This window comes from Odocoileus virginianus, chromosome 5 (assembly GCF_023699985.2).
Source record: "Odocoileus virginianus isolate 20LAN1187 ecotype Illinois chromosome 5, Ovbor_1.2, whole genome shotgun sequence".
In the NCBI taxonomy this organism is placed as follows: Eukaryota; Metazoa; Chordata; class Mammalia; order Artiodactyla; family Cervidae; genus Odocoileus; species Odocoileus virginianus.
Genome location: NC_069678.1, coordinates 90320534 through 90346886, shown reverse-complemented (window position 1 = coordinate 90346886; position 26353 = coordinate 90320534). Strand labels below are relative to the sequence as shown.

The 26353-nt window shown below is 41.0% G+C and overlaps 1 protein-coding gene across 5 annotated transcripts in view; it reads right to left on the bottom strand.

Moving 5' to 3' along the window:
* The window catches only part of KIAA0319L (KIAA0319 like), a 96308-nt gene that overhangs the window by 53626 nt on the left and 16329 nt on the right, over positions 1-26353 (bottom strand). For all 5 annotated transcript variants that reach the window (XM_020880269.2, XM_020880270.2, XM_020880268.2 and 2 more), the window contains exon 3: positions 6518-7029. In XM_020880269.2, the coding sequence (XP_020735928.2) occupies positions 6518-7029 (512 nt within the window). The remainder of the gene's footprint in view (positions 1-6517; positions 7030-26353) is intronic.

Here is a 26353-nt window from a genome sequence, read left to right as displayed (position 1 = left end):
GGCCACATGCTCATAAAGTGATCTCTGACCTCCTAATCTTTTATTTATTTATAATATATATTTTTATTTTTCTCAAGTTGCAGCGAGTGGGGGTTATCCTTCCTTGCAGGTCACAGGCTTCTCATTGCAGTGGTTTCTCTTGTTGTGGAGCACTGGCTCAGTAGTTGTGGCACATAGGCTTAGAGGCTCTGCAGCAAGCGGGATCTTCCCAGACCAGGGATCGAACTGGTGTCCCCTGAGTTGCAAGACAGATTCCTATCCACTGGACCACCAGGGAGGCCCCCTCTGATCTATTCTTAAGGGTAAGTCTGCACGCCTTGAAGGATGCAGTTTCCCATGTATCTCTGCAATACAATGGCTACTTATTCTCCCATACTTCAGGATTAAAGGTGGGAGGCTACTTTATCTGCTCCCCTTCTCAACACCCTTTGCAAATCTCACTCTTTCATCTTCTCTGTAAAAGCCTCTTCTCTGCTGTCTTGCTGCACTACATCTCAACTCTCATCACAGCTGTCATCCCTCCACTTACTCATTACTCCTCCTACCTACTGACGGCCTTGACAACTGGCTCTCAAAATTCCTCTTCACTGCAAGTCCTTGCCTCCAGAGTAAGAGGGCAGTCTCTGGAGAGAATGAGACCGCCTGTGTTCAAGTTTTGGTACTACCATACAGTAGCTATGCTGCCTTGGCCACGTGCCTTAACCTTTCTTTTCCTGAGTCTCCTCATTTATAAAATAAAAAATGGTAACAGTAAGTCATGGGATTTGTTGTACAGATAAAACAGTTAATTCATGTAAAAGGCTCAGAATAGCACCTGACACACAGTAAGTGTTACCAGCAAACATTAACTGTTGCTGTTATCATCATCATCACCATCCTTACTAAAGGTCTCAAGGTCTACATGGGTAACTCATTCGACATGTTCTTTGAGCTCCTTATCATCAATAAATTTCTTCTCTGCTCTATCCCTGCAACTCTCTTCCATAGCTTCACCCTAGACCTGTAATCACCATAACTTCTACAGCTCTGAAAGCTGAAATTCAAACACCCCCCATTCTCAGGACTACCTCATGTCCTTCCCACACATGTACTTGTTCTGCCTATCTGTTTCCCATCACCAAAGTCTCTGAATGCCGGACTCCTGTACTGAATCTCTGTCAACCCCTCCCGACTTTGTCTCTCTTCTTATATCTCTTTTATCCACTCTCTTGACTTTCCATGCCTCCATTTCCTTCCATACAAAACTGGCAAAGTTCTAATCTTGGATGAATCAAACCATCAACCTTTCCTTGACAGGGCTGCTGAGAGGTCCTGGGGAGAATCACATGACTATAATTGTAAATTCATGTTCTCCATCTTCAAGGCTACCCAGCAATCTTTCTATTTCCTTACCTTGTTTACCATCTCCGATCCTGATCAATGGTCATTTCAGACCTTTACCACTCTCTCCGGATCTCTCACTCTCCTGCCTACTACCCACCCATCCCCATTCCACTTACCCCTGCTTCTACTGTCAATAAATGATTTATTCTACTTCAGGAAAAAACAAGAATGAGATTAGAACTACCACAATTTCCTTCCCTCGAACCAACAGTCTACCTTAGCCACATCTACATCCACTCATTCCTTCCTTCCTGTCACAATGAAGGAGTGTCTCTCCTCCTGCTTAAGACTCATCAAGTGTCCTGTATTCTGACCCCCCGCCCTATGAGGCTGTGCTATGCTGAGTCGCTTCAGTCAGGTCCGACTCTATGCAACCCCAGGGACTGTAGCCCGCCAGGCTCCTCTGTTCATGGGATTCTCCAGGCAAGAATACTGGAGTGGGTTGCCATGCCCTCCTCCAGGGGATCTTCCTGACCCAGGGATCGAACCCACGTCTCTTAGATCTCCTGCACTGGCAGGCGGGTTCTTTACGACTAGCACCACCTGGGAAGCCCTACAAGGCAGCGGTTCTCAAAGTGTGGCTCCCAGACTAGCAGCATTGGCACATGAGGGACTTGTGCTTAGTCACTCAGTGGTGTCCGACTCTTGTGACCCCATGGACTGTAGCCCGCCAGGCTCCTCTGTCCATGGGGACTCTCCAGGTAAGAATACTGGAGTGGGTTGCCATACCCTCCTCCAGGGGATCTTCCCAACCTAGGGATCAAACCCAGGTCTCCCATATTGCAGGCGGATTCTTTACCATCTGAGCCACCAGGGAAGCTGTATAAATGCAAATTCTCAGGCCCTACTTTAAACAAAGTGAATCAGAAACTTTGGAGCTAGGACCCAGCAATCTGTTTTTAACAAGGCCTCCAAGTGATTCTGTTAAAGTTTGAGATCCTCAGCCCTGAGGGAGAATAGTCTTTATCCTCTTTCCCATATCTTCAACTTTCTTTAGTACAATAGTTCCCTTGCCCAAAAGGCCTCCTTCTCGACTGTTCCATGGACCTTCTTGCGCTTCTCCATTCTATTCATCACACAGTAAGGTATCTGACCATTTCATTCCCTGTTAAGATAAAGACTAATATTTTAAGAAGGCCTGAAGGCTGGCTCTTCCAGTCCCAAAGAAGGGCAGTGCCAAAGAATGATCAAACTACCAAACAACTGCATTCATTTCACACACTATTAAGGTTATGCTCAAAATCCTTCAAGTGAGACTTCAGCAGTATGTGAACCGAGAACTTCCAGCCGTACAAACTGGATTCAGAAACGGCAGAGGAACCAGAGCTCAAACTGCCAGTGTTCGCTGGATCATAGAGAAAGCAGGGAAATTCTAGGAAAACAGCTACTTCTGCTTCATCGACTACGCTAAAGACTTTGACTGTGTGGATCACAACAAACTGTGGAAAATTCTTCAAGAGATGGGAATACGAGACCACCTTACCCGTCTCCTGAAAAACGAGTATGCAGGTCAAGAAGCAACTGTTAGAACTGGCCCTAGAACAAAGGACTGGTACAGAATTGGTAAAGGAGTACATCAAGGCTGTATATTGTCACCCTGCTTATTTAACTTATACGCAGAGTACATCATGCAAAATGCTGGGCTGGATGAATCATGAGCTAGAATCAAGACTGCCAGGAGAAATACCAACAACTTCAGATACCCAGATGATGCTATTCTAATGGCAGGAAGTGAAGAAGAACTAAAAAGCCTCTTGATGGGGGAGAAAGAAGAGAGTGAAAAAGCTGGCTTAAAACTCAACATTCAAAAAAACTAAGATCATGGCATCTAGTCCCATCACTTCATGTCAAACAGAAGGGGAAAAGTGGACACAGTGATAGATTTTATTTTCTTGCTTCCCTTGTGGTTCAGTTGGTAAAGAATGAACAAACTGGGTTCGATCTCTGGGTTGGGAGGATCCCCTGGAGAAGGGAAAGGCTACCCACTCCAGTATTCTGGCCCGGAGAAGTCCATGGACTATAGTTCATGGGGTCACAAAGAGTGAGATATGACTGAGCAACTTTCACTTTCACTTTATCTTCTTGGGCTCCAAAAATCACTGCTGACAATGACTGCAGCCATGAAATTGAAAGACGTTTACTCCTTGGAAGGGAAGCTATGACAAACCTAGACAGCATATTAAAAAGCAGAGACATCACTTTGCCAACAAAGTTCCATACAGTCAAAGCTATGGTTCTCACTGTAATAATGTACAGATCTGAGAGCTGGACCATAAAGAAACCTGAGCACCAAAGAATTGATGTTTTTGAATTATGATGGTAGAGAAGACTCTCGAGAGTCTCTTGAACTGCAAGGAGATGAAACCAGTCAATCCTAAAGGAAATCAACCCTTAATATTCATTGAAAGGACTGATTGTGAAGCTCCAATACTCAGACCACCTGATGAGATGAGCCAACTCATTGAAAAGGCTTTGATGCTTGGTAAGATTGAAGGCAAAAAAGCGGTAGCAGAGGATGAAATGGTTAGATAGCATCACTGACTCAACGGACATAGATCTGAGCAAACTCTGGGAGACAGGATAGGACAGGGAAGCCTGGTGTGCTGCAGTCCATGGGGTCGCAAGAGCTGGACATGACTTGGCAACTGAACGAGGCTCTGAACACCTTTGAAGCCTCTTCTTTCTCTAAAGGTCTCTTGCTCTGTTTGCCAAACAAGACCAGTCTCTCTCAACTTTGTGATCTTGCCATGTTCTAAGGCATCTAACACACTTTGAAACTGTTATTCTTTTGCCTGAATTATTCTGCCGGTTTTTTCCCCTAACTCCTACTTCTACTTCAATCTCAGCTTCAACTTTCCTTACTTAGGGTGGCCTAACTTGACCCCTTAATCTTAATTAGGTCCCTGTTAGATGTTCTTACAGTACTCTACTTACCCTCTTATAATGTACATCGAGCTTATAAGTATTTAATTATCATAAATGACATGTCTATTTTCCTTGCCAGAGTGTAAGCTCTATTAAGGCAGGAATCATGATCTTATTTGATATAATATTTGTACTGCCTTGCTTTTAGTACAACACCTTACAGACAGTAAATGTGCAGTAAATATGTGCTGACTAAACCTCTGCACACACTGGACCTCTCTCTAGAAATTTTTTTTTTTTAACTTTTAAACCCCAAGTGAAATTCTACACATCCATTAAGAAATAAGTTAAAAATCTCTGTAAACTCTTCCCTGCACATACACATCACTTGCCTGCTCAAGAGTATCACTTCTTCTTTTGTGTTCCTATTGTGTAGTAGTGGGTTAGCCAAAAGTTCGTTTGGGTTTTTCCATAAGATGTTACAGAAAAACCCAAACAAACTTTTTGGCCAACCCAATACATAAATCTACTAATGCAGTAATTATACACTACTGGGGGACTTCCCGAGTGGTCCAGTGGTTAGGAATCCACCAGCCAATGCCAGGGACACAGGTTCGATCCCTGGTCTGGGACGATCCCACCTGCTGCAGGGCAACGAGGCCTGTGGGCCACAGCTACTAAGCCAATGTGCCCTAGAACCCATGCTTCCACAACAAGAGAAGCCACTGTAATGCGAAGCCCCCATACCACAAAAACAGAGTAGCCCCCACTCACTGCAACTAGAGAAAGTCCATGAGCCACAATGAAGACCCAGCACAGTCAAAAAAATAAAATAAAATTTTAAAAGCTGGTTCTTTAAAAAAAAAAAAATTATACAGTATTGTAAACACCATCTTCATGCCTGAGTTTCCACTAGACTATAAACTCCTGAGAGCACAGATCATGTCTTGTTTACCTCTAGTGCTTAGGAAAGTACCTGACACTAAGTGAAAGTCGCTCAGTCGTGTCCGACTCTTTGCGATTCCATGGACTATACAGTCCATGGCATTTTCCAGGCTAGAATACTGCAGTGGGTAGCCTTTCCCTTCTCCAGGGGATCTTCCCAACCCAGGGATTGAACCCAGGTCTCCTGCATTGTGGGAGGATTCTTCACCAGCTGAGCCACCAAGGAAGCCCAAGAATACTGGAGCGGGTGGCCTATCCCTTCCCCAGCGGATCTTCCCAACCCAGGAATCGAACCAGGGTCTCCTGCATTGCAGGCAGATTCTTTACCAACTGAGCTATGAGGGAAGCCTAACATTGACAATAAAAGTCCATAAATGTTTATGAGCAAATTGAACCTAATACTGTAGCTCTAAAATTGCACAGAAAGGTTCTGCTATTCATTAGCTGCATGATCAAACTGTTTAACCTATTTGGACCTCAGTTTTCTCACTAGGAAAACGGGGTTAATAACACATACTTGGAAATATTGCTATGAAAATTAAACAAAATGACATAACACAATGATTAGCACACACAGTGTCTGGCATGTAGTAGCCTCCCCACTCTGGCTTTAACTTGGTAGAGACAACTAGGACAAAACAAAGACAAAAATAAGTCACAGCAATTGAGGGAGAATGAGCACAGGGTGAGTCATTCCTCTTAATCGTTTGCCCAGGAAGATCAACAATGAAGAAACATAATCAGCAGAATAAACTCTACTGGTAGTATCTCCCTTAGCATACAAAGCTTGGTAAGAATTCACCCGAGGCCTCTTGGCTAATGGCCACATCCGGCTCCCCAGACCAGCAGGTCCAGGTCTTATGCAGTACCAGGATGGTTACTTTAGAATGGAATAGAAACTATCTCATAAGGAAAGTGTTTACCAGCAGGAGATGGGGGAGGAGGAGGAGAACTTGACTGTAACCGCATCAATCAAGTGTTTTGCAATCCGGCAGAAAATGCTGCAGAATTGCTGGTGGAGACTAACACCCACACAAACGTACTTACCTGTAGCCAAGAACCAGCTTAGACAAGATAATGAGCAGCTTTCTGCTTAAACCAAAACAATGGTCAGATCTGCATGGAGTGCACATCCCTAAGATCAAATCACCCATGAACACCTGGGCAGCAACGACTAAGCCGACACCAAGCAGCTGTGGACACACACTCCTCAGCCTGTGAGCACCGCCCACGAGCACGGCTTTGAAGCTCGTGTGTTTGTGTGCCAAATGCAAAAGCAGATTAAACTAGTTTTCTAGTCGCTCCTTATTCATGATATGCTTACCTCTGCAGAGCCAGTGCTGTTTAGATCACCAAGTTCATTCGTTTTAGAAGGCTGTGTCACTGCAGCTACTTCTTCACTGGGATTCTCTCTCTTCCGAAGCTTCCTGATTAAGCTCCACTGGTCACTGGATAAAGTGGGTCTGAATGGAGTTCTGGGTGGGCTCTGCCTCCTCCAAGATGCCCTGCTCCAACCTAGCCCCAAAATATGTGGTATATCATCTTCAGGTAGAAAGTCCAAATCATCTTCAATTTGGAATTTTTTGAAAAACACCAGCATTGAGTTGGAAGAGTCTGTCCTAAAAGCCTGGCAGCTCTGGGGCCTGCTGCAGTCTGCCTGGATGCACATCCCCTCTAACCACCAAAAGGCATGACAGGCAGAGTTCTGGCAGCAGGCAGCCCAACATGACTGGAGAGAGGGGGTTCCTTCTAGAAGCTGGAGGTGATTTTCTCCCCTGGATCTCAGGCCAAAACCAAACTGTGTCTTCACTCGCTGGCACCTGCTCTCCTTGGCATCTAAAAACAAAGAATGGAAACATTTTAAAATGAAATAAAAGCAGAGACTCCAGCTCTGTAAAGAGTCCTGAATACCAACATTGGAGGCTATTTTGAAGACTGGTTTTTAAAAGGGTGGGAAAGCTGCCTGGTTAAGTGGAAAAGAAGATACAAAAGAGAGATTTTTTGGCTCAGCATATTTTAGCTTGTAGAAGTACTGCTCCATGCTTATTGCTGGCTCCCCTCCTCAATAAGTCCCTTGCATGTAGACCTTTCACACAGAACTCCAGTTCATGAAACAGAAATGGAGTACTCCCCCTCCACTGAGCTGGCAGCAACACAAACTGAGTTCTCTTGACCTCGTGCAGGCTGCAGGTTCATACATTTTCTAATCAGCAGTCGGTCATAGTTAGGTGGCTTTGCACATCACAGCATTAATCAGAGCAGTAGTCAAGTTTACCAAAAATTTTATTCTGCTAGATGAACTTTTTAATGAGAAGTTATGTCATAATAAGAAATAAAGGAAGAGAAGTACAACAGTGACCTACCATGGTTAACCTAGATAACATGGTCCAAAATTCTGGCTAATGTTGCTTATGGATAAACTTTTGAGCCACTGAATTTTTTCAGGCATGGTATTGGTTTTCCTGAAATATCACCTCATTTCTGTTTTCTTAGATAAAGTTAAAGCATTTTTTTTTAATAATTATTTTTATTTGGCTGCACCAGGTCTTAGTTGCAGTATGTAGGATCTAGTTCCCTGGCCAGGGATCGAACCTGGGCCCCCTGCATTTGGAGCACAGAGACTTAGCCACCAGACCACCAGAGAAATCCCAAAGCATGTTCTAAAGTTTTTACACAGAGTTCATTTTAAGGTCTTAGTTATATAGGTGTCTGTAACCAACTATGGTCAGGGTGATGCGTGTATTAGTCACTCAGTCGTGTCTGACTCTGCAATCCCATGGACCGTAGCCCACCAGGCTTCTCTGTCCATGGATTCTCCAGGCAAGAATACTGGGGTGGGTAGCCACGCACTTCTCCAGGGGATCTTCCCAACACAGGGATCGAACTTGGGTCTCCTGCACTGGAGTACTCCTCAAGTACTCCTGCACTACTTGAATCTGGTAAAGGCAGATTCTTTACCTTCTGAGCCACCTCTAAGAAGTCAAGATTATACAGGGCCAGAACCAGGTGAGGCAAGGGAGATGCCCCGGGCACAAGTGTTAAGGAAGTGCTTAGTCTTAAGAGTCATGTAAGTGCAGGGCTGGCTTATCCAACCTTGAGATTGAGTGTCTCCTTAAATTGCATACCCTAGTTACCTCTTTCTTCACCCTAGTCCCAGCCAGGGGTTCTAACATAAAATGCAGAATTACTTATAGAAAATATGTAATAGAATCAAACCACTGAGGAGATAAGACAGTCATATCTGCATGTGTGCATAACTGAAAAAGGGTTAGACTGACTAAAGCAACAACTGGATAATCCACCAAAGCCATCATGACTCAAAGGAAACACTTACTAAGTGTGGATACTAGTCAACTGAAAGACAAGAGAAAAATAGGAAGGCTTGTGGATTATGGAATCAAACACCATGGAAGCCAATTTATCACTGTGCTTTTAAAAAAAGAAATACGGGCACCAACCTAACATCAGACAAGGCAAATTAGAAGCCAGAAAAAAAAAACTTCCTTAAGAAAAGATGAATAAATAGAAACTATTTTAAAAATGATGCTACTAAGAGCTATAGAAACGCTCATTTCTTCATCCACCTTCTCACACAATAACCAATGGTATGACTCAGTAACAGCTGAGTGCACAGAGTTTATTGAAATCAGTAAATTGTTACATCAATAGCTACTGTCAGTTACCTTTATATCAACTTTCCATCATTCCTCTCACAAAAAGTCTCTCATATTTAATACAGTGAAAAGATCCACAAAAACGAAAATAACTTGCACTTTTCTATAAGCCAGTATTTTTTTTAATGTACCGTGACCTCCACTTCTGTCCTTGAAGGAGAAACTGCCATAGAATTTTCTTTCCTACCGTTGAGAAACTAGAAGACTAGACAAAAAATATATATGAAACAATTGGTTGGGGCACTTAACAATGTGATCTGGGACTGTGATCCCAGAGAGAAAGGAAATAAACAAGGGTGAGCCCTATGCTCACTCTGGCTTTCTGTTTACAGACCAGGCATGCTGCAGACTGTGAGACAGGGAAGAACCTAAGCAGAGCATGGTGGTCTTGCTCAGTTGACGAAACAAGAGTTCACGGGGACTGTGGTAGCTAGAAACTACCAGAAAGGAGTTACACAGAGAAAGAGCTCCAGACATCTGGATAGTGGTTCCCCTTGGTGTAGTACTAATTTACACCAAGTGTAGGTTGAAACCATGAAAGTTTAGAAAGCATTTTGAACTGAATGAAACTGAAAACACAACATACTAAAATGTGTGGGATACAGTTAAAGCAATGTTTAGAGGGCCATTTATAGCTTTACATGCTTATTTTAGAAAAGAAGAAAAGTCTAAAATCAATGATCTAGAAAGACACATAGGGAGAATGCATTGTGATGATAGAAGAAGAGATGGAAATGATATAGCTGCATGCCAAGAAAAGTCAAGGACTAACAGTGACCACCAAAAGCTAAGAAGAGTTAAAGGAGGATTCTACCCAAAGATTCAGAAGGAAGCAACCAAGCCAACGCCTTGATTTAGGATTTCTAACCTCCAGAACTATCAGCCTAAGCATGACTTTCTCCCCTTGCCTGGAAGAATACTTCAGAAGCCAGATGGCTCCAAGACCACCAAGGGCATAGATCCAGGGATCACTGACATCTGCAAATGTGACTGTGGCCTTTACTTAGATTGAATGAAGATACCCAGATGCTATGTGATAAACATGTACACGGATATATGATGCTGGAAAACTACAGGAATCTGTTGTTATGGGGCTTCTCTCTCTTTCAAGCTGAAATTAATAGCCCAACTGGAGCAAGGGGTAGAGCCCTGGATGAAAGTATGAGAAGCTCCACCAGGTACCTGTGCAGTCCAAGAGCACTGGTTTGGAACAAAGATGTCAGACCTAAAGCAAAATAAATACTTCTGAAGGGTCTGCTCTGAAAGGGCAAACAAAAGTGTCACAATCAATATAGGTTTGAAGTAGAAGTACAGAAGTTCCACAGAGAAAGAGTACTATAATGTAGCAAAGTCTTCAAATATAAATTCTCCTTTATTAAACACCAGAGATATTATACTCACAAAAAAATCTCATAAACATAAAGAATGTGTGATAGACATTATGAGCAGTTCATTCCTTTTAATCATCATAAAATTCACATAAGAAAACAACCTTATAGATGTACAGAATGTGGGAAATTCTTAAAGAAGCACTCAACAATTATTAATCAATAGGTAATTCATTATAGAGAGAAACCCTATAAATGCAATCAATGTGGAAAAGCTTTCAGAAAGAACTCTATTCTTTTAAGTCAACAGAGAATTCAGACCAGTCAGAAACCCTTACTAATGTAAAGACTGTGAGAAAGTCTATGCTGAGAAGGTAGCCCTTACTCATCATGACAGAATACATGTGGAGAAAGACCTTTTATATGTAATTAAAGTGGGAAAGTTTTCAGGGATAACTTAACTCTGTTGGAACATAAGAAAATCCATACTGAAGAGAAACCATACTGTTATAATCAGTGTGGGAAAATCTTTAGGAAGAATTCAACTCTTATTAATCATCAAAGAATGCATAAAGGAGAGAAACCCCATCACTGTAGTAAATGTGGAAAATCTTTCAGGTATACAACCTTTGCTGGACATCAGAAGACTCATAGTGAAAATAAACCCTACTTATGTAATGACTGTGGGAAATTCCATTGGAAGAGTTCAATTCTTATTGGACATCAGAGAACCAATACCAGAGAAACAAAATTATAAACAAAATTAATGTAGAAAGACTTTCCCCCAAAGTTCAGCCCTTAAACAACATAGGAAAATTTGTAACAAAGAAAGAATCATGAAATGCAGTTAATGTGGTAAATCACATAGAAGTAGTTTATTCCTTCTGAGCATTAAGACAAGACATTCAATAAATTATACATCTAACAAAAACATTCTGTTTACTTCTATCCTGGAGAATTTCCCACTTGTGAGGATTTCAGTGTAGTTTGTACTAGTGAAATATTTGAAGAACCTAATATAGAAATAGTTACTGCAGAATACTATACAGAAAGTGAAAAGAATGAGGTCGAGTTCCATATATAGCTGAAGAAATATACCCATGATACCTTTAGCAAGCTGCAGAAAACCTATATGTTATGGTCTTATTTATATTCTTCAGAATGAAGCTTTTTTGTTTGTAGATAAATGCATTCAAAAAGATCTGGAAAAGTAAAGGCCAAACTTTAACAGGGAGAAAAATAATGATCTTATGCTTTCATCATAAAAGACAGGGGGAAAAAAAAAAGAGTAAATTATATCCAAAATAAGCAGAGAAAGAAAAAGATAAAGAGTAACCAATGAAACAGAAAACAAACAAAAAACAATAGAGAAAAACCAACGAAACACAAATCTAATTGTCTAAAAAGTCAATAAAACTGGTAAAGCTCTAGTGTGACTGATAACAGAAAAAAAAGAGAAGTCACAAATGGACAACATCAGGAATGAAAGAAGGGTTATATTACTGATTCACTAAACAAGTAGAGCCAACCATGGTCCAAGGGCCAGCTCTAGCTGCTGCCTGTTATTGTAGATAAACTTTCACTGGAATATAGTCACTCACACTCATTTACTTATGTATTATGTACGGCTGCTTTTGTTCTAATGGCAGAGTTAAGTAGCTGCAACAGAGTTATCTCAACATCAGTAAAGCCTACAATATTGACTATTTGGCCCTTTAAGAAAGTTTGCCAACCCCAGGTGTATGAGAACATACTTTTTTTGAATTACTATTACTAAATAGAGCCTAAATTTAGATGTTAACTAATAGGAGACTGATAAGTTTCAAAGGACTCTGATTTCTATAGAGATGCAAATTATTTCTATCTGGTATAAAAGGCTTAACCAAAAAAGCACCCTTACCTCCCATCTAGCTATTATCCTTACCTCCTTATTCCTTCATCTCTTCAACAATTTTTTTTTTAGGTTTTTCTTTGCCACATTGCACAGCATACGGGGTCTTAGTTCCCTGACTAGGGATTGAACCCCACACCCCCTGCAGTGGAAGTGCAGAGTCTTAACCACTGGACCACCAGGGAAGTCCTCAACAAATATTATCGAGCATCTGTTTCATGCTAGGCATTTCTTTGATGGAGTTTATAATTTAGATGGGGGAGACAGTGATTAAATAGACATAATAAAAAATGCAGAACTGCAAACGAATGTAAGTGCTATGAAGGAAAGAAATTCAGTCCTTATAGAATAAAGGTAGCTAACTTTGGAGCTTATTTATCAGAAATATTATCAAATATGTGATATGATATCAAAATAGTCATTGTATGTTATCTGGAATGAAAAACACTGGAAATAACTTACACATTCCTCAACAGAGAACTTGTTAAGTAAACTGAGGAAGATTTATGCAGTTGCTGGGATAAGGCCACTCTCTATAGTCGTGATATGAAATGATATCCAGGAAACATTGAAATATTATGTGGAGAAAGAAAGGTGTATAGCAGTGTGTATAGTATGCCACAATCTGTGTGTGTGGGGAGGGAGTTTATATGTATGTGTGTATATATACACACATATATATGCATAGACTATTTTTGGAAGAATATTCAAGAAACTGGCACGGTGGCTTTTAGGAGGAGAAACTAGGTACCTGAGAAGCTTATTTGTTCACTAAATATCATTATATACCTTTAGAATTTATACAATGTATATGTATTATATTTGGAAAAGCAAATTTTAAAAATAGTAAATAAAATATTCAATGGCTACACTCCCTTTGAATGAACCAAAATCCTTAACATAACCTAAAGAGATCTCATGTGGTCTGAACCCTGCCTACCTTGTAGCCCCCTGGCATCACGCTCTCCCTCTCCTTCACCATGTTCTCCCACCAGCCTCCACTCGCCCCTCAAATGGACCACGCTCTCTCTAACTCGGCTTTGTACATGCTGCCGCCTCTACTCAGAATTTTCTCGCCTCCCTTCTTGAACCAGTTAACTCCTCAAATGAGGACGCAGTTCAACCATCATTTCCTCGAGACACGCCCATGGTAAGATAAGTCTCTCTAGTACATCCTTTGGGCCTTGTAGCCTCTTTCCCTCAAAGTAATTATAAAACTTATAAAGTTATATTTATTTGTGTCTTCATCTGTTTAATGTCTTTCCCCTCAACTTCTCTGTAAGCTCCAGAATGAGACGACCATGTCTGGATTCATCCTACCACCATCCACCCCCCACCACTGTATCTCCAATTCTAGCACAGGACTCAGAAAATTACTGTGAGGTGAAAAAACTATGAAAAATTCTTCAAGAGATGGGAATACCAGACCACCTTACCTGCCTCCTGAGAAACTTGTATGCAGGTCAAGAAGCAACAGTTAGAACCGGACATGGAACAACAGACTGGTTCCAAATTGGGAAAGGAGTGTGTCAAGGCTGTATATTGTCATCCTGTTTATTTAATTTATATGCAGAGTACATCATGCAAAATGCTGGGCTGGATGAATCACAAAAGAGAATCAAGACTGCCGGGAGAAATAGCAATAACCTCAGATATGCAGATGACATCACCCTTATGGCAGAAAGCAAAGAGGAATTAAAGAGCCTCTTGATGAAGGTGAAAGAGGAGAGTGAAAAAGCTGGCTTAAAATTCAGCATTCAAAAAACTAAGATCATGGCATCTGGTCCCATCACTTCATGGCATACAGATGGGGAAACAATGGAAAGAGTGAAAGATTTTATGTTCCTGAGCTCCAAAATCACTGGGGACAGTGACTGCAGCCATGAAATTAAAAGATGCTTGTTCCTTGGAAGAAAATCTATGACAAACCTAGATAGCATATTAAAAAGCAGACATTACTTTGCCTCCAAAGGTCCATATAGTCAAAGCTATGGTTTTTCCAGTAGTCTTGTACAGATGTGAGAACTGGATAATAAAAAAGGCTGAGCACCAAAGAATTGATGCTTTCAAACTGCGGTATTGGAGAAGACTCTCAAGACTCCCTCGGACTGCAAGGAGATCAAACCAGTCCGTCCTAAAGGAAATCAACCCTGAATATTCACTGGAAGGACTGATGCTGAAGCTAAAGGAAGCTCCAATACTTTGGTCACCTGATGTGAAGAGTCGACTCACTGGAAAAGACCCTGATGCTGGGAAAGATTGAAGGCAGGAGGAGAAGGTAACCAGAGAGGACAAGATGATTGGAAGGCATCACCAACTCAATGGACATGAGTCTGAGCAAGCTCTGGGAGATGGTGGGACAGGGAAGCCTGGCGTGGTGCAGTCCATGGGGTCGCAAAGAGTCAGACACGACTCAGCAACAACAGCAGGTGATCAAAACCCCTTTTTGAATGAATGCATAAATAAATGTACGTGTGCATGAAGGAAATACTGAAATAATGAACAAACAGATGAACCGTCAAGTGGCCAGGTTAAGAAACCAGGTAGTCAGGTACTGAGAGGGTCATACTGAAGACATCCAGGCTGATGGCAAGACTGTGAAAAGAGATGAGGCCCATATACCACAATAAATGAAAGAGGGTGAATGATAGGTGGTACAGATGAGTAATGATTAGGGGTAAGAAGTGTTATAAATCTCAAAGAGAAGAAGTTTTTACACGAAAGTGGAGGAGTAATGTTCAAGAAGTGACAGTGAGGAGTCAGCTCCACCTCCAAACTCAGAGCTACATGGGAAATGGGAGAATAAACAACCACTGCCTGCAGGGCAGAGGGAGAAATATGTATTTCTCCAAGAGAAAGCTAGATCTCAGAACATCCTCTCTATCCGATGTCCTGACTAACAAGCTAGAGTATAGAGAGGGTTTGGTTAACTCAAAGGTTTCTTGTCACAGTTAAAAAGTTAGGAAGGGAGGGGTTGTTAAGTGCCAGTGAGTTGAAAAGCATGAATTTATGTGGGAATGTCAAGTCAGATTCACACAAATCATAATAGTTAAGGCACTTCATAGTGAGAAAAAAAGAAGATGGAAAAATAAGACAAGAAACTGATGACAGGACGGCTAACTATCCATCCTTAGTATAAAATAGCACAAGCTTGAAGGCGAGCAACAGAGGGCGTCTTACCAATGGAATATGGGGGAGACAGAAACACATTGAGACTCCAAGGAAATGGTTGAGAGGATTTAAGGATTTATGGAGGTTACAAGGTTGAAGAGAAGGTAGCAAAAATTGTAATTCCCTGGTTGTCACTCGTAGCTCTGGTTGAGATCTTAAAAGAGGAGGAGATAAAAGCGGCGGGGTAAGGGGGATACAAAACTGGTTTGTCCTGCAAAGGCCTTCTTTTGCTTCTATGGCTTCTCAAAGAATGTCACATAAGCTACATAACATTATCTGGTAGTATAAAAGGGAAATGTTTCATAATCCAAACACTCCCCCTGCTTTGTGAGGTGACCGGAAGCCTCAGTTAGAGATCTCATCCACTATCCTGGGCTGGAGAGAATATGTCCAATGAGGGAAGAGCAATCTGTTGCGGGTCCATAGAGGATGTTCCAGACTCGCCCTACTTCACTTACACCCCTTGATTTCTGTACTCTTAAAAGTATTACTAAAACTTAGTAATAGGTAAGGTCTCAGATTCTCATGAGTCTTATCTGACAAACTGATCCCCTGTATCAGCTCAAAGGAATAGAACCTGGGAGAGACCAGATGGTCAGAAGCACTTAACATCTTCAATGGTGACCAGGAGGAGCTGATGAGAGGCAAGCTCTGGGGCAAGTGAGCTGGCTACAGTGTTGCTAAAACAATTAACCCCAATAGCTCCCAGAAAGAAGAGGAGGTACTCTGATCTGTTAGTTCATATGTTCACTCAGTGGGAATTTGAGGATCTTTTTTTTTTTTTATTAAATATTACTCAACGTCACTCTATTATGGGCTCAGTAACAAACATGGGGGATGGAGAATAATTCTTTTTCACTCATTCAGTGGATCATAATTCTTCCTCTTAGATGGTTAAAAGATGGTTAATCATCTTACATGGTTAAAAGGCAAGGGTTCTAGTTTCAGTTCTAGATTCATCATTTATTAATTTTCCTTAACCTCTGAAAAGTAACGTAACCTCTCCGAGATTTAATTTTCATTGTTTTCATTATTGTTACTCTTGAGATAAAGGATTCATCAGGGGAGGAAGCAGGGAAGCATTGGTAGCATCAATATTGGATTCTAGAAGTAACTTGGATAAAAGGTAAGATGAAAATAAGCTCCAATTTTAGATCAGTTCCTCTCCTGCCCACGCCGCCATAGCCTGGCTCTGCTCCCAGGGCCTAAACAAAAGTAATATTAAATCCTTACAGAAAAGGGCTTACAGTTGGTAGAACCTTAGACTGAAAACCCTTTGGGAAAGTCTCGATGGAACTCACTGTTGGTAGGAGTACACAGAAAGCCTACCCAAGGTGAAAACAGGAAGACAGAGCCATGACTTTATTCTTTCTAAAGTTATGACAAAGTAGAGACTGCACAGCTCTCATGTGAATTACCCGGAGGGTCCACACAAGAGCCAACTCTGAAAGTAACAATGCTTACTTAACATTACCACCTCTCAAAAGACAGAATTCTAATAAATCTGGCACAAAATCTAGACCAGGTTTCATAACTCCAAGCAGCAGAGTAGAAAAGTCTACAGAATATAAGAATTATTGCCAGAAGGAAATTCATCAAATACACTTAGAAAGCTGTGAACAACTCTGGAAATATTTAGAGACGGTGCTGTTGCCTCCGGCATTCTTAAGTCTCAGGTAACGAGCTTGACTTCTCCAGCTAACTTGGAAACTGCTGGCTGGCAACCAAGAAGGGAAGTAAAGACAGAATACTGGCATCTTAGGAACCATACTGTTAAGGTCATTTGAAAATTCACACTTTAACCAAATTCATTAAATAGCATCCCAATGGAAGGGCTGAGATGGTAGGAATGGGAGTAAAGAGAATGCCCCACTGGTTTTATTTGAGAAAAAAAAAAAAAAAAAAAAGAGCAGCTGATAAAATTCTCCTGGGAACTAAGGGGGCTACCTTTGGGGCTCAGCTGGTAAAGAATCTGCCTGCAATGCAGGAGACGTGGGTTCGATTCCTGGGTTGGGAAGATCCTCTGGAGAAGGGAAAGGCTACCCACTCCAGTACTCCAGCCTGGAGAATTCCATGGACTGTATGGGGTTGTCCATGGGGTTGCAAAGAGACGGAACTAAGGGGTGCAGGGTACAGGGGGAACCAAGTTTCTGTGGAAAACTATACATAATTAGCATATTTTATAGGTAAGACTTGCACTTACTTTTAACATTCACTGAAACTAAAATTCTTTTCTTGAAATCACACAATTTTATAATATGGTCAAGAATCCATTCAACCCTTTCCTTTGATAACTATACCTACAATGAACTATTACCAAGCAGCAAGGTAAAAGCTTTCAATCTGGGGCTTCAGGCAGTGACTGAACTATGGCTTCACACCACCTGTCTTCCTGAAGCTATCTATCATCAGAAATATGTATTCTCTCAGAAGCAGTGGGTCTCAGCCAATATGGCTGCCATGTGAAAATGAGACAAGCAGGCATATTATCAATCCCCAAAACAACTCACAGGAACTGTTCAAAACAAACCACCTCAGGGGGCAGCCTCCACTTTCCTTTTGACTGTCAGCATGTCTGTCACCTGCACACCCACTAATAAACAAACACAAAAATGGTTCCGTGTTACTCCCCACACCAGTTCTCTCCTGCAGGGGGTTAACTTATTCAGAAAGCAAGGCAGAGGAGGTAACTAAATCCTTTGAAGGGCACAATCAGGTATTATGAAGTTTGCAAAAAGCCAGGGTAATAACCATTGCCCTTTCTCTTCCTTTTCAAAAGGGCCGATACTTTTTTCCTCAATTCACACAAGTTAGACTGAAAGGTAGCAGTAGCTTCACAAAGCAGTCCTTAGCAAAGAAAAATAATTACCATTCATTGCCTTTGCTGTGTGCCTAGCTTTGTTAAGAGCACAGTTTGTTGAATGTCATGGTTTAGATGATTTGCTGGAACTAAACTACTGCTAAAGAAGAATCAATAGGCTTTGTGTCTATATTCTGACTCCATTCCCTTAAATGGAACATTTCCATTATTCCCAAAGACCATTCTAATCAAAAACAAACTCTCCGTGGAGCTAGCTGCCCACCAGGCACCTTTCAGCCACTGTTCACATCAACTCTGGACAGTCTGCTAGAAGGAAAAACAAGCTTCCAAGGACTCAATCACAAAACCTGAGCCTTTCATCACTTCTCTAGTTAAGAATACTTAGAAAATTCTCTTTTATAAGGTTGTCAATAAAGAAGCCTCAAAGGTACCAGACTGTGGCAAACTGCTGAGAAGAAAAACAGTACCATAACATCTCCTTAGAAGAGGGCAAAATTTACAGGCAAAAGAGGGGAGAAATGTTCTTTTAACCTACCTATTATTGTACTTTACAGGCTAAAGGAATTATGAAAGTCTCCCTCATTCAATCTTGGTTTAATAAAATACATCCAGTCTCCAAGGTAAGGCTGGATGTTCACACAGAAACCTCAGAAAATTATGTTAAAAATTTTATAACCAGAAGAAAATCCCATATCAAGATCAATACCCTTGTTCCATCTAACCCATATTCTTACCCCCACCCCACAATTTTTCTTAAGGTTTTGGTCTCTGAAATAAGACTGCCTGAGTTTTAATATCAAACCAGTCAACTTACTATCTCTGTCAACTTGGGTCAAGTTTCTTGGTTTCATGTGTAAAAACAGAAATGGTAACATGGCTATAATATAAAAGCAGATAAGCTATGCAAAATACTTAACACAATTTCTGGCATGTAATTAAAGCTCAGTAATGATCAGTTGCCATTACTTTTGCTGTTATTACACTTCATTTCAGCTCAGGCACCACTTCTTCCAGAAAGTCTTCCTAGAAATCTTCACCCAAGATTCCTCTCTTCTGCATAGCCTACATATATCTCTACCACTGCATTTCTCTAACTGGATCATATTCGTTTGTCTGCCTCAACGTTCTGCCCTCTTGAAGAGCTGGGATTTTCACCAGTACCTCTGTGTTTCTTATCCAGTCTCTCAGTCATGTCTGGCTCTGCAACCCCATGAACAGCTGCACACCAGGCTCCCCTATCCTTCTCCACTTCCTGAAGTCCGTTCTAACTCATGTCCATTGAGTCGATGATGCCATCCCACCATCTTGTCCTCTGTCATCCCCTCCTCCTCCTGCCCTCAATCTTTCCTAGCATCACAGTCTTTCCCAATGAGTCGGCTCTTCTTATCAGGTAGCCAAAGTACTGAAGTTTCAGCTTCATCATCAGTCCTTCCAATGAATATTCGGGGTTGATTTCCTTTAGGATTGACTGGTATGATCTCATTGCAGTCCAAGGAACTCGCAAGCGACTTCCCCAGAGCCACAGTTCAAAGGCATCAATTCTTTGGTGCTCACATTGTACATGACTACTGGAAAAACCATAGACTATATGTACCTTTGGAGATAATGTCTGCTTTTCAATATGCTATCTAGGTTTGTCACAGTTTTTCTTTCAAGGAACAAACGTCTTTTATTTTCATGGCCGCAGTCACTGTCTCCAGTGATTTTGGGGCCCAAGAAAATAAAGTCTGTCACTGTTTCCATTGTTTCCCTATCTATTTGCCATGAAGTGACGGGACCGGATGCCATGATCTTAGTTTCCTGAATGTGGAGTCTTAAGCCAGCTTTTTCACTCTCATCTTTCACCTTCATCAAGAGGTTCTTTAATTCCTTTTCGCTTTCTGCCATAAGGGTGATGTCATCTGCATATCTGAAGTTATTGATATTCCTCCTGCAATCTTGATTCCAGCTTGTGCTTCATCCAGTCTGGCATTTCACATGAGGTACCCTGCATTTAAGTTAAACAAGCAGGGTGACAATATACATACTCCTTTCCCAATTTTGAACCAAGCTCTTGTTCCATGTCCGGTTCTAACTGTTGCTTCTTGACTTGCATACAGGTTTCTCAGGAGGCAGGTAAGGTGGTCTGGTATTCCCATCTCTTGAAGAATTTTCCACAGTTTGTTGTGATCCACACAGTCAAAGTCTTTACTGTAATCAACGAAGCAGAAGTAGATGTTTTTCTGTAATTCTCTAGCTTTATCTATGATCCAAAGGATGTTGGCATTTTGATCTCTGGTTCCTCTGCCTTTTCCAAATTGAGCTTGTACATCTGGAAGCTCTCCGTTCACATACTGTTGAAGCCTAGCTCGAAGGACTTTGAGTATTACTTTGCTAGCACGTGAAATGAACGCAATTGTGCAGTAGTGTGAACATTCTTTGGCACCGCCCTTCTTTGGATTGGAATGAAAACTGATCTTTTCCAGTCCTGTGGCCACTGCTAAGTTTTCCAAATTTGCTGGCATGTTAAGTGCAGCATTTAAACAGCATCTTTTAGGATTTGAAACAGCTCAGCTAGAAATCCATCACCTCCACTATCTTTGTTCATGATGCTTCCTAAGGCCCACTTGACTTCACACTCCAAGATGCCTGGCTCTAGATGAGTGATCACACCATCATGGTTATCTGGGTCATTAATATCTTTTTTTGTATAGTTCTTCTGTGTATTCTTACCACCTCTTCTTAATCTATTTAAACCTCTTCTATTCTTACCACCTCTTAATATTCTGCTTCTGTTAGGTCTATGCCGTTTCTGTCCTTTATTGCGCCCATCTTTGCATGAAATGTTCCCTTGGTATCTCTAATTTTCTTGAAGTGATCTCTAGTCTTTCCCATCCTATTGTTTTCCTACATTTCTTTGTATTGTTCACTTAAAAAGGCTTTCTCATCTCTCCTTGCTGTTCTCTGGAACTCTGCATTCAGATGCATGTATCTTTCCTTTTCTCCTTTGCCTTTAACTTCTCTTTTTTCTCAGCTATTTGTAAGGCCTCCTCAGACAACTATTTTGCCTTTTTGCATTTCTTCGTCTTGGGGATGGTTTTGATCACCACCTCCTGTACAATGTTAGGAACCTCTGTCCACAGTTTTTCAGACACTCTACAAGATCTAATCCCTTGAATCTATTTGTCACCTCCACTGTATAATCATAAGGGATTTGATTTAGATCATACCTGAATGGCCTAGTGGTTTTCCCTACATTCTTCAATTTAAGTCTGAATTTTGCAGTAAGGAGTTCATGATCTGAGCCACAGTCAGCTCCTGGTCTTCTTCTGCTGACTGTATACAAGCTCTCCATCTTTGGCTACAAAGAATATAATCTGATTTCAGTATTGACCATCTGGTAATGTCTACGTGTACAGTCGTCTCTTGTGTTGTTGGAAGGTGTTTGCTATGACCAGCATGTTCTCTTGCGGAACATTCTCTGTATCTGTAGCACGTTTGCTGTATTTGCTGACAGAGCAAAATGCTTGGCACATAGTAGGCATTCAAAGAATTATCTTTAAATTTATTTAAATATTGGGTAAACTTTAAAAATTACATTTTTTTTAAACTAACAATATCTGTCAAAAGATGTCAGCTCTAATATGGAATTACTTCAGTTTTAGTCAGATTCTTAATGTTATTTCATTTCCTTGGCTAAAAGAAGGGAGGGAGAGGAGAGAAAACCAAAGTTCCCAGTTCACTAAGAAATGAGAAAGAGCTTTGTGAATTAAATTGGGGAGAGCACTGAATGGCAGAAATGACAAGAGACATGCAAAATGAGAAACTAAAGAAAAGCCAAATGGATTAAAAAAGAGATAATGGAATCTAACATAACCAGCTAGGATACAGCCTTTCCTGCCTAAACACCGAACTGAAAAATCTTTTCAAATCACAAAGCAATCTTTCCTCATGAAAGGACCAAGTGATTTCCAGTTCCCTGAGTTATCTATTTCAGACCACTCCACTTCACTCAAAGGCAAGATAGGCTTTCACCATAGAACTTTCAGAACAAAGCACTGGTGGGGAATAGCTTCCCAGTTCAACTAGGCAAATAGGCATTCATCACCGATGACATCTAGATCTGTTCAATTTCCCTTCTCCTGAGTAATGATGAAAAGAAAAAGAAAAGGACACATCTGAGTTCTGGTCACCTAGATGAATGGAAACCAGTCTACCACAATTCTATCGCTTTTAGTTTCTACCTGATACTTATTAATAAATCAAAAGTTTGCATTAATTGGATAAGGTTGCTACAAAGTTTCAAAAAATATATGTTAAGATTTAGCTGAAAGCCATTTTCACAACCAAGTCATAAGTGAGAGTAAGAATCGAAATGCTGGTATAGCTGAAAATAGCTCTCCTACCTACTTTATAGTCACCTGCTTAGAAATAAGCCAGTCATCAGGAGCTTTATAATTTTAAAGGCAGATTGAAGGCAAATGATTAAACCACGTATTCAAGAAAAACTTTGACTGGGGGTTACACTGCACGTATCATACACTTAGAATCTCCTGCTTTGCTTTTTCTCCCACCACCTTATGACTAAAAGACTCGAGAACGCTGTCAAGGAGAGCACGCCTCCAAGCCACAGGGTGCAGGAGCCCACATCTCTCTGTGTAACACTGTCTTCATATTCAAAAAGCACAGCTATCAAATAAGACAAACTTCAGTCTGTGAATAAAAGTGGTCTTAAGAAGAAAGACTTTTTTCCCCAAAGAGAAAAGCTGCAGGATATGATGCCAAGAATCAAGCCATTCTCTATACAGCCCACTTGTAGATGTTATCGTTAAGAACCTGCAGCTGACTGCTGTCTCTGACTGCAGGGCTGATAAATTATTTGCATTCACAATCATACCAACCTTCTTTGGAAACCCACACAGTGAACCTTGAATCAGAGCACTGTTTTGTTTCAGGGGAAGGTGTGGGGTTTTTTTTTGGTTTTGGTGGGTTGGGTTTTTTTTTTTTTTTGCTTTGCTTTTTTTTTTTTCCTTTTTCTCTTTTTTTGCTAGCTGGTTTTGTTGTTTCTAAAGAGAAGATCATTTAGAGGGTTGCAGCAGAGATATGTAAATTAAATAAAACAGTAGTAAGCGTGAGAAGAAATAAGGAAATAATATAGCAAACCATGAAGGGTTACTTCAGCAGATTTGACCAATAGAGGAAAATTTTATGTCAATTTATCCATTAAAAAAATCTCTCATTTTGGAGTATTATGTAAGTCTCATTAAAAAAAAAAAAAAAACTGCAGTGGGCTGAACTGGGACATTCGAGGACTCAATACTACCAAGTTTCAGATTCTTAAATATCTCAAACCACTTTTTGCTTATAGCAAATAAAATGCAAAGCTACAGATGCTTTCTCATCGGTGTGTAAATGAAAGCAAAACTGTATGAGTAGTTAGTATTCTTAGAATTTTTAAGAGCCAGTTTATTTAAATTAAACCAAAGTTTATCTGTATCTGTACAGAAATAAAAATAATCTTCCTAGGACTCTTCTCTAGACTTTACAGAGCTGTACATACTCTTCCCTTTACCCTTTCCTCTGCAACAGAGAAGTAAAAGAGCTCTGCAGGTTAAAAACCAGGTCAAATGAATCTCAGAGAAGTTCAAAGGGATTAGAATATCACCTATCTCACCAGCCCACTACAGGGCAGGGCTCAGCTCTTCCCTGCTCCACTCTTTGTGCTCCCACAACACGTCCTGAAATTTATCATGCTTTTTCATGTCTCTACATCTATCTTTGCCTCCATAGTGTGAACACTCTGATGGCAGGGAAGTGGGTTTTATTTAGCCAGGGACAGTACTTGTTGACATGAATTATATGTATCTATAGTATGTACTTACCATCTAGATATTAATCATCATTAATTATTTGAATTAAGCATCCTAGAGAAGGTATTAAAAATGCAGTAAGCGTATAACAATACATATAAAGCACCAGAGATCACAAATATTAGAAAAGTGTATTAGAACAGTGTAATCTAGTTAGTCATTAACATAATGTAGTACTGACATTCAGATATGGTTTTTTATTTACTGCAGATGTGTGGCTCTCAATAATTTTATTTTTATGATACCTACATACATACACACATAAATACATATATATAAACGTGTGTGTGTGTATGTATATATATAGGTATTTTTTTTCCTATACTTCCATTTTCAAGTTGATTGTAATTCTCACATTCAACAGACAGAAATAAAAATTTGGGCAAAATGGTCAACATTCCTTACTACCCAATTATCTAGTACAGACTCTATCTAGCCACAGAGAAGCTGGCCTTTCCTTATGCTCATCTATAAAATGGCAATATTTCTCTGTGGCTTCAAAGTGACACTAATTCTAGGCAGGGCAACAGAGATATCCAAACGCCCCTTGGCCTCTTGCTCTCTCTCACACACACACCCCCACAGACACACAGAAACCCTTGGAAACACACTGTCCGTGGAGGGCCTCACTCTTCTACCTCCTCCTCCCTAACGACAGAGGCAGCCATGCTGCCAAGGCGGCAACCCCCACATGAAACACGAAAGAGTGGGGGCGAAACAGCTCAATCAAACAGCTTGGGGAAGGAAAGGAGGGTACGCCTGTCAGCCAAAGTCTCCGTGAAAAGGCCAGAAAACTTTTCCTTCTGCCATGACTACCCTGGGCAAACCAGCCTGCTTTAGATCTACCCACCTGCGCTTAGAAATCAAGCCCTCCCTTTAAACCTTTCACAGAAGAGGTAATATGAAAATTCACCGCATTCTTTGAAAAGTGCATCATGAGAAACGTCAGGGTGCAGCTTATAAGCATACTCTGAAGAGCACAGCTGAGAGCAATTCTGAAAACCAAGGAAGAAAGGAAGAGCCAGAAGCTTCTGTCAGGCTGGGACAGGGACTCCACAAGAACAGAAGTGTCCCTTCCATCAGGTTCAGAGGTGGCTGGGGCCACGGGGGCCTCCAGTAAGTGGGAACTGAGCAGAGAAAACAAACCCCTCACAGACAGAACTTCCTCAGCAATATCCCTGAAACTACATCTGCAGGTTCACGATGGGATTCACAGGTAGTAGTTATTTCCATCTGGAGTAATAAGTTCCTAAACTTTCTACATTAAGCATGCATGATTTTTATAATAAAAAAAGAAACAGTTAAAGAAATCAAACAAAAAGAAAGAAAAGAAAACCAAGCAACTAGAGAGACTGATGAAGGGGAATGCACAGTTAGAAGGGCAGCCTGGCGGTGCTTCAGCACAGGGGGCTATTTTGCTTCAGGCCAAAAGCCACAGACTGACCCAGCAGGATGCAACTTTCTGAAGTGGAACCTGGCTCTGCAGCATCTCTCTACAAGGCTGCTTCATTTATTCTGATTAAGACTCACTCATTCTACCAGGCAACTTCCATAAGCTCCAGCTGACTCAGGTTGCCCTCAGTTAAGGACAGTAAGCACTGAATTGTATCAAAAAAAAAAAAAGAAGAAGAAGAAACAGAGTTCTTTCTTACTAGGCAGAACGGCAGTCCCTTCAAAGTTTTAAGCCTAAATCTGAAATTAGAGTACAGAAGTAAAACCAATCAGTATAAGCAAATCACCTCCCAGGACTGCTAATTCCCCTTATTACCTAAAAGTGAGAGAATCCATAAGCATTTATTTTAAATTGCTGCTGGATCAGAATCAAAGTATAATGTTAAGCCAGTTGGAAGAAAGCAAGCATTCCTAAACTCCTGTCATTTGCCAGGAGAGTGTTAAAAGAGGAAATGGGATGAGCCACACCAGGCATCCATCTTCAGGGGCAGAGTCTGCAGCTGGCGGAGTTGGATAGGCCTTGGCCAGCATTCCTCTCTGTTTCTGTTTCTGCTAGAACAAGGCCTGTTAATTCATCATTCAGGGACATGAAACAATTCCTCATCATCCCTGGGTATTTTATAGTTTTCTTTTGTGATTGACCAGACAAGTTCAGGATTAATAAAATGTGGTGCTTCCCTTGCACAGGGACTGTTCACCTGAGAGCCTAGTAACAAACCTGATGCAAAAAGGATTTTCAAGAGCTGACTGGTTGGGTATATCTAATACCCCTAAATCACCAGAGGACACACATATACTTCCAAACTGGAGCAAGGGCTGCAGCTGTCACACTTTTTCCTAATCTCCAGATAACCACCCTCACTGCTTATTCAGGGATGTGGGTTATTAATGGTGGAGAGAGTGGGCTGGGTTGAAAGGAAAGCTGGATATACTGTATTAATAGACAGGGGCTTCACCTACATAATTCTCAGCAG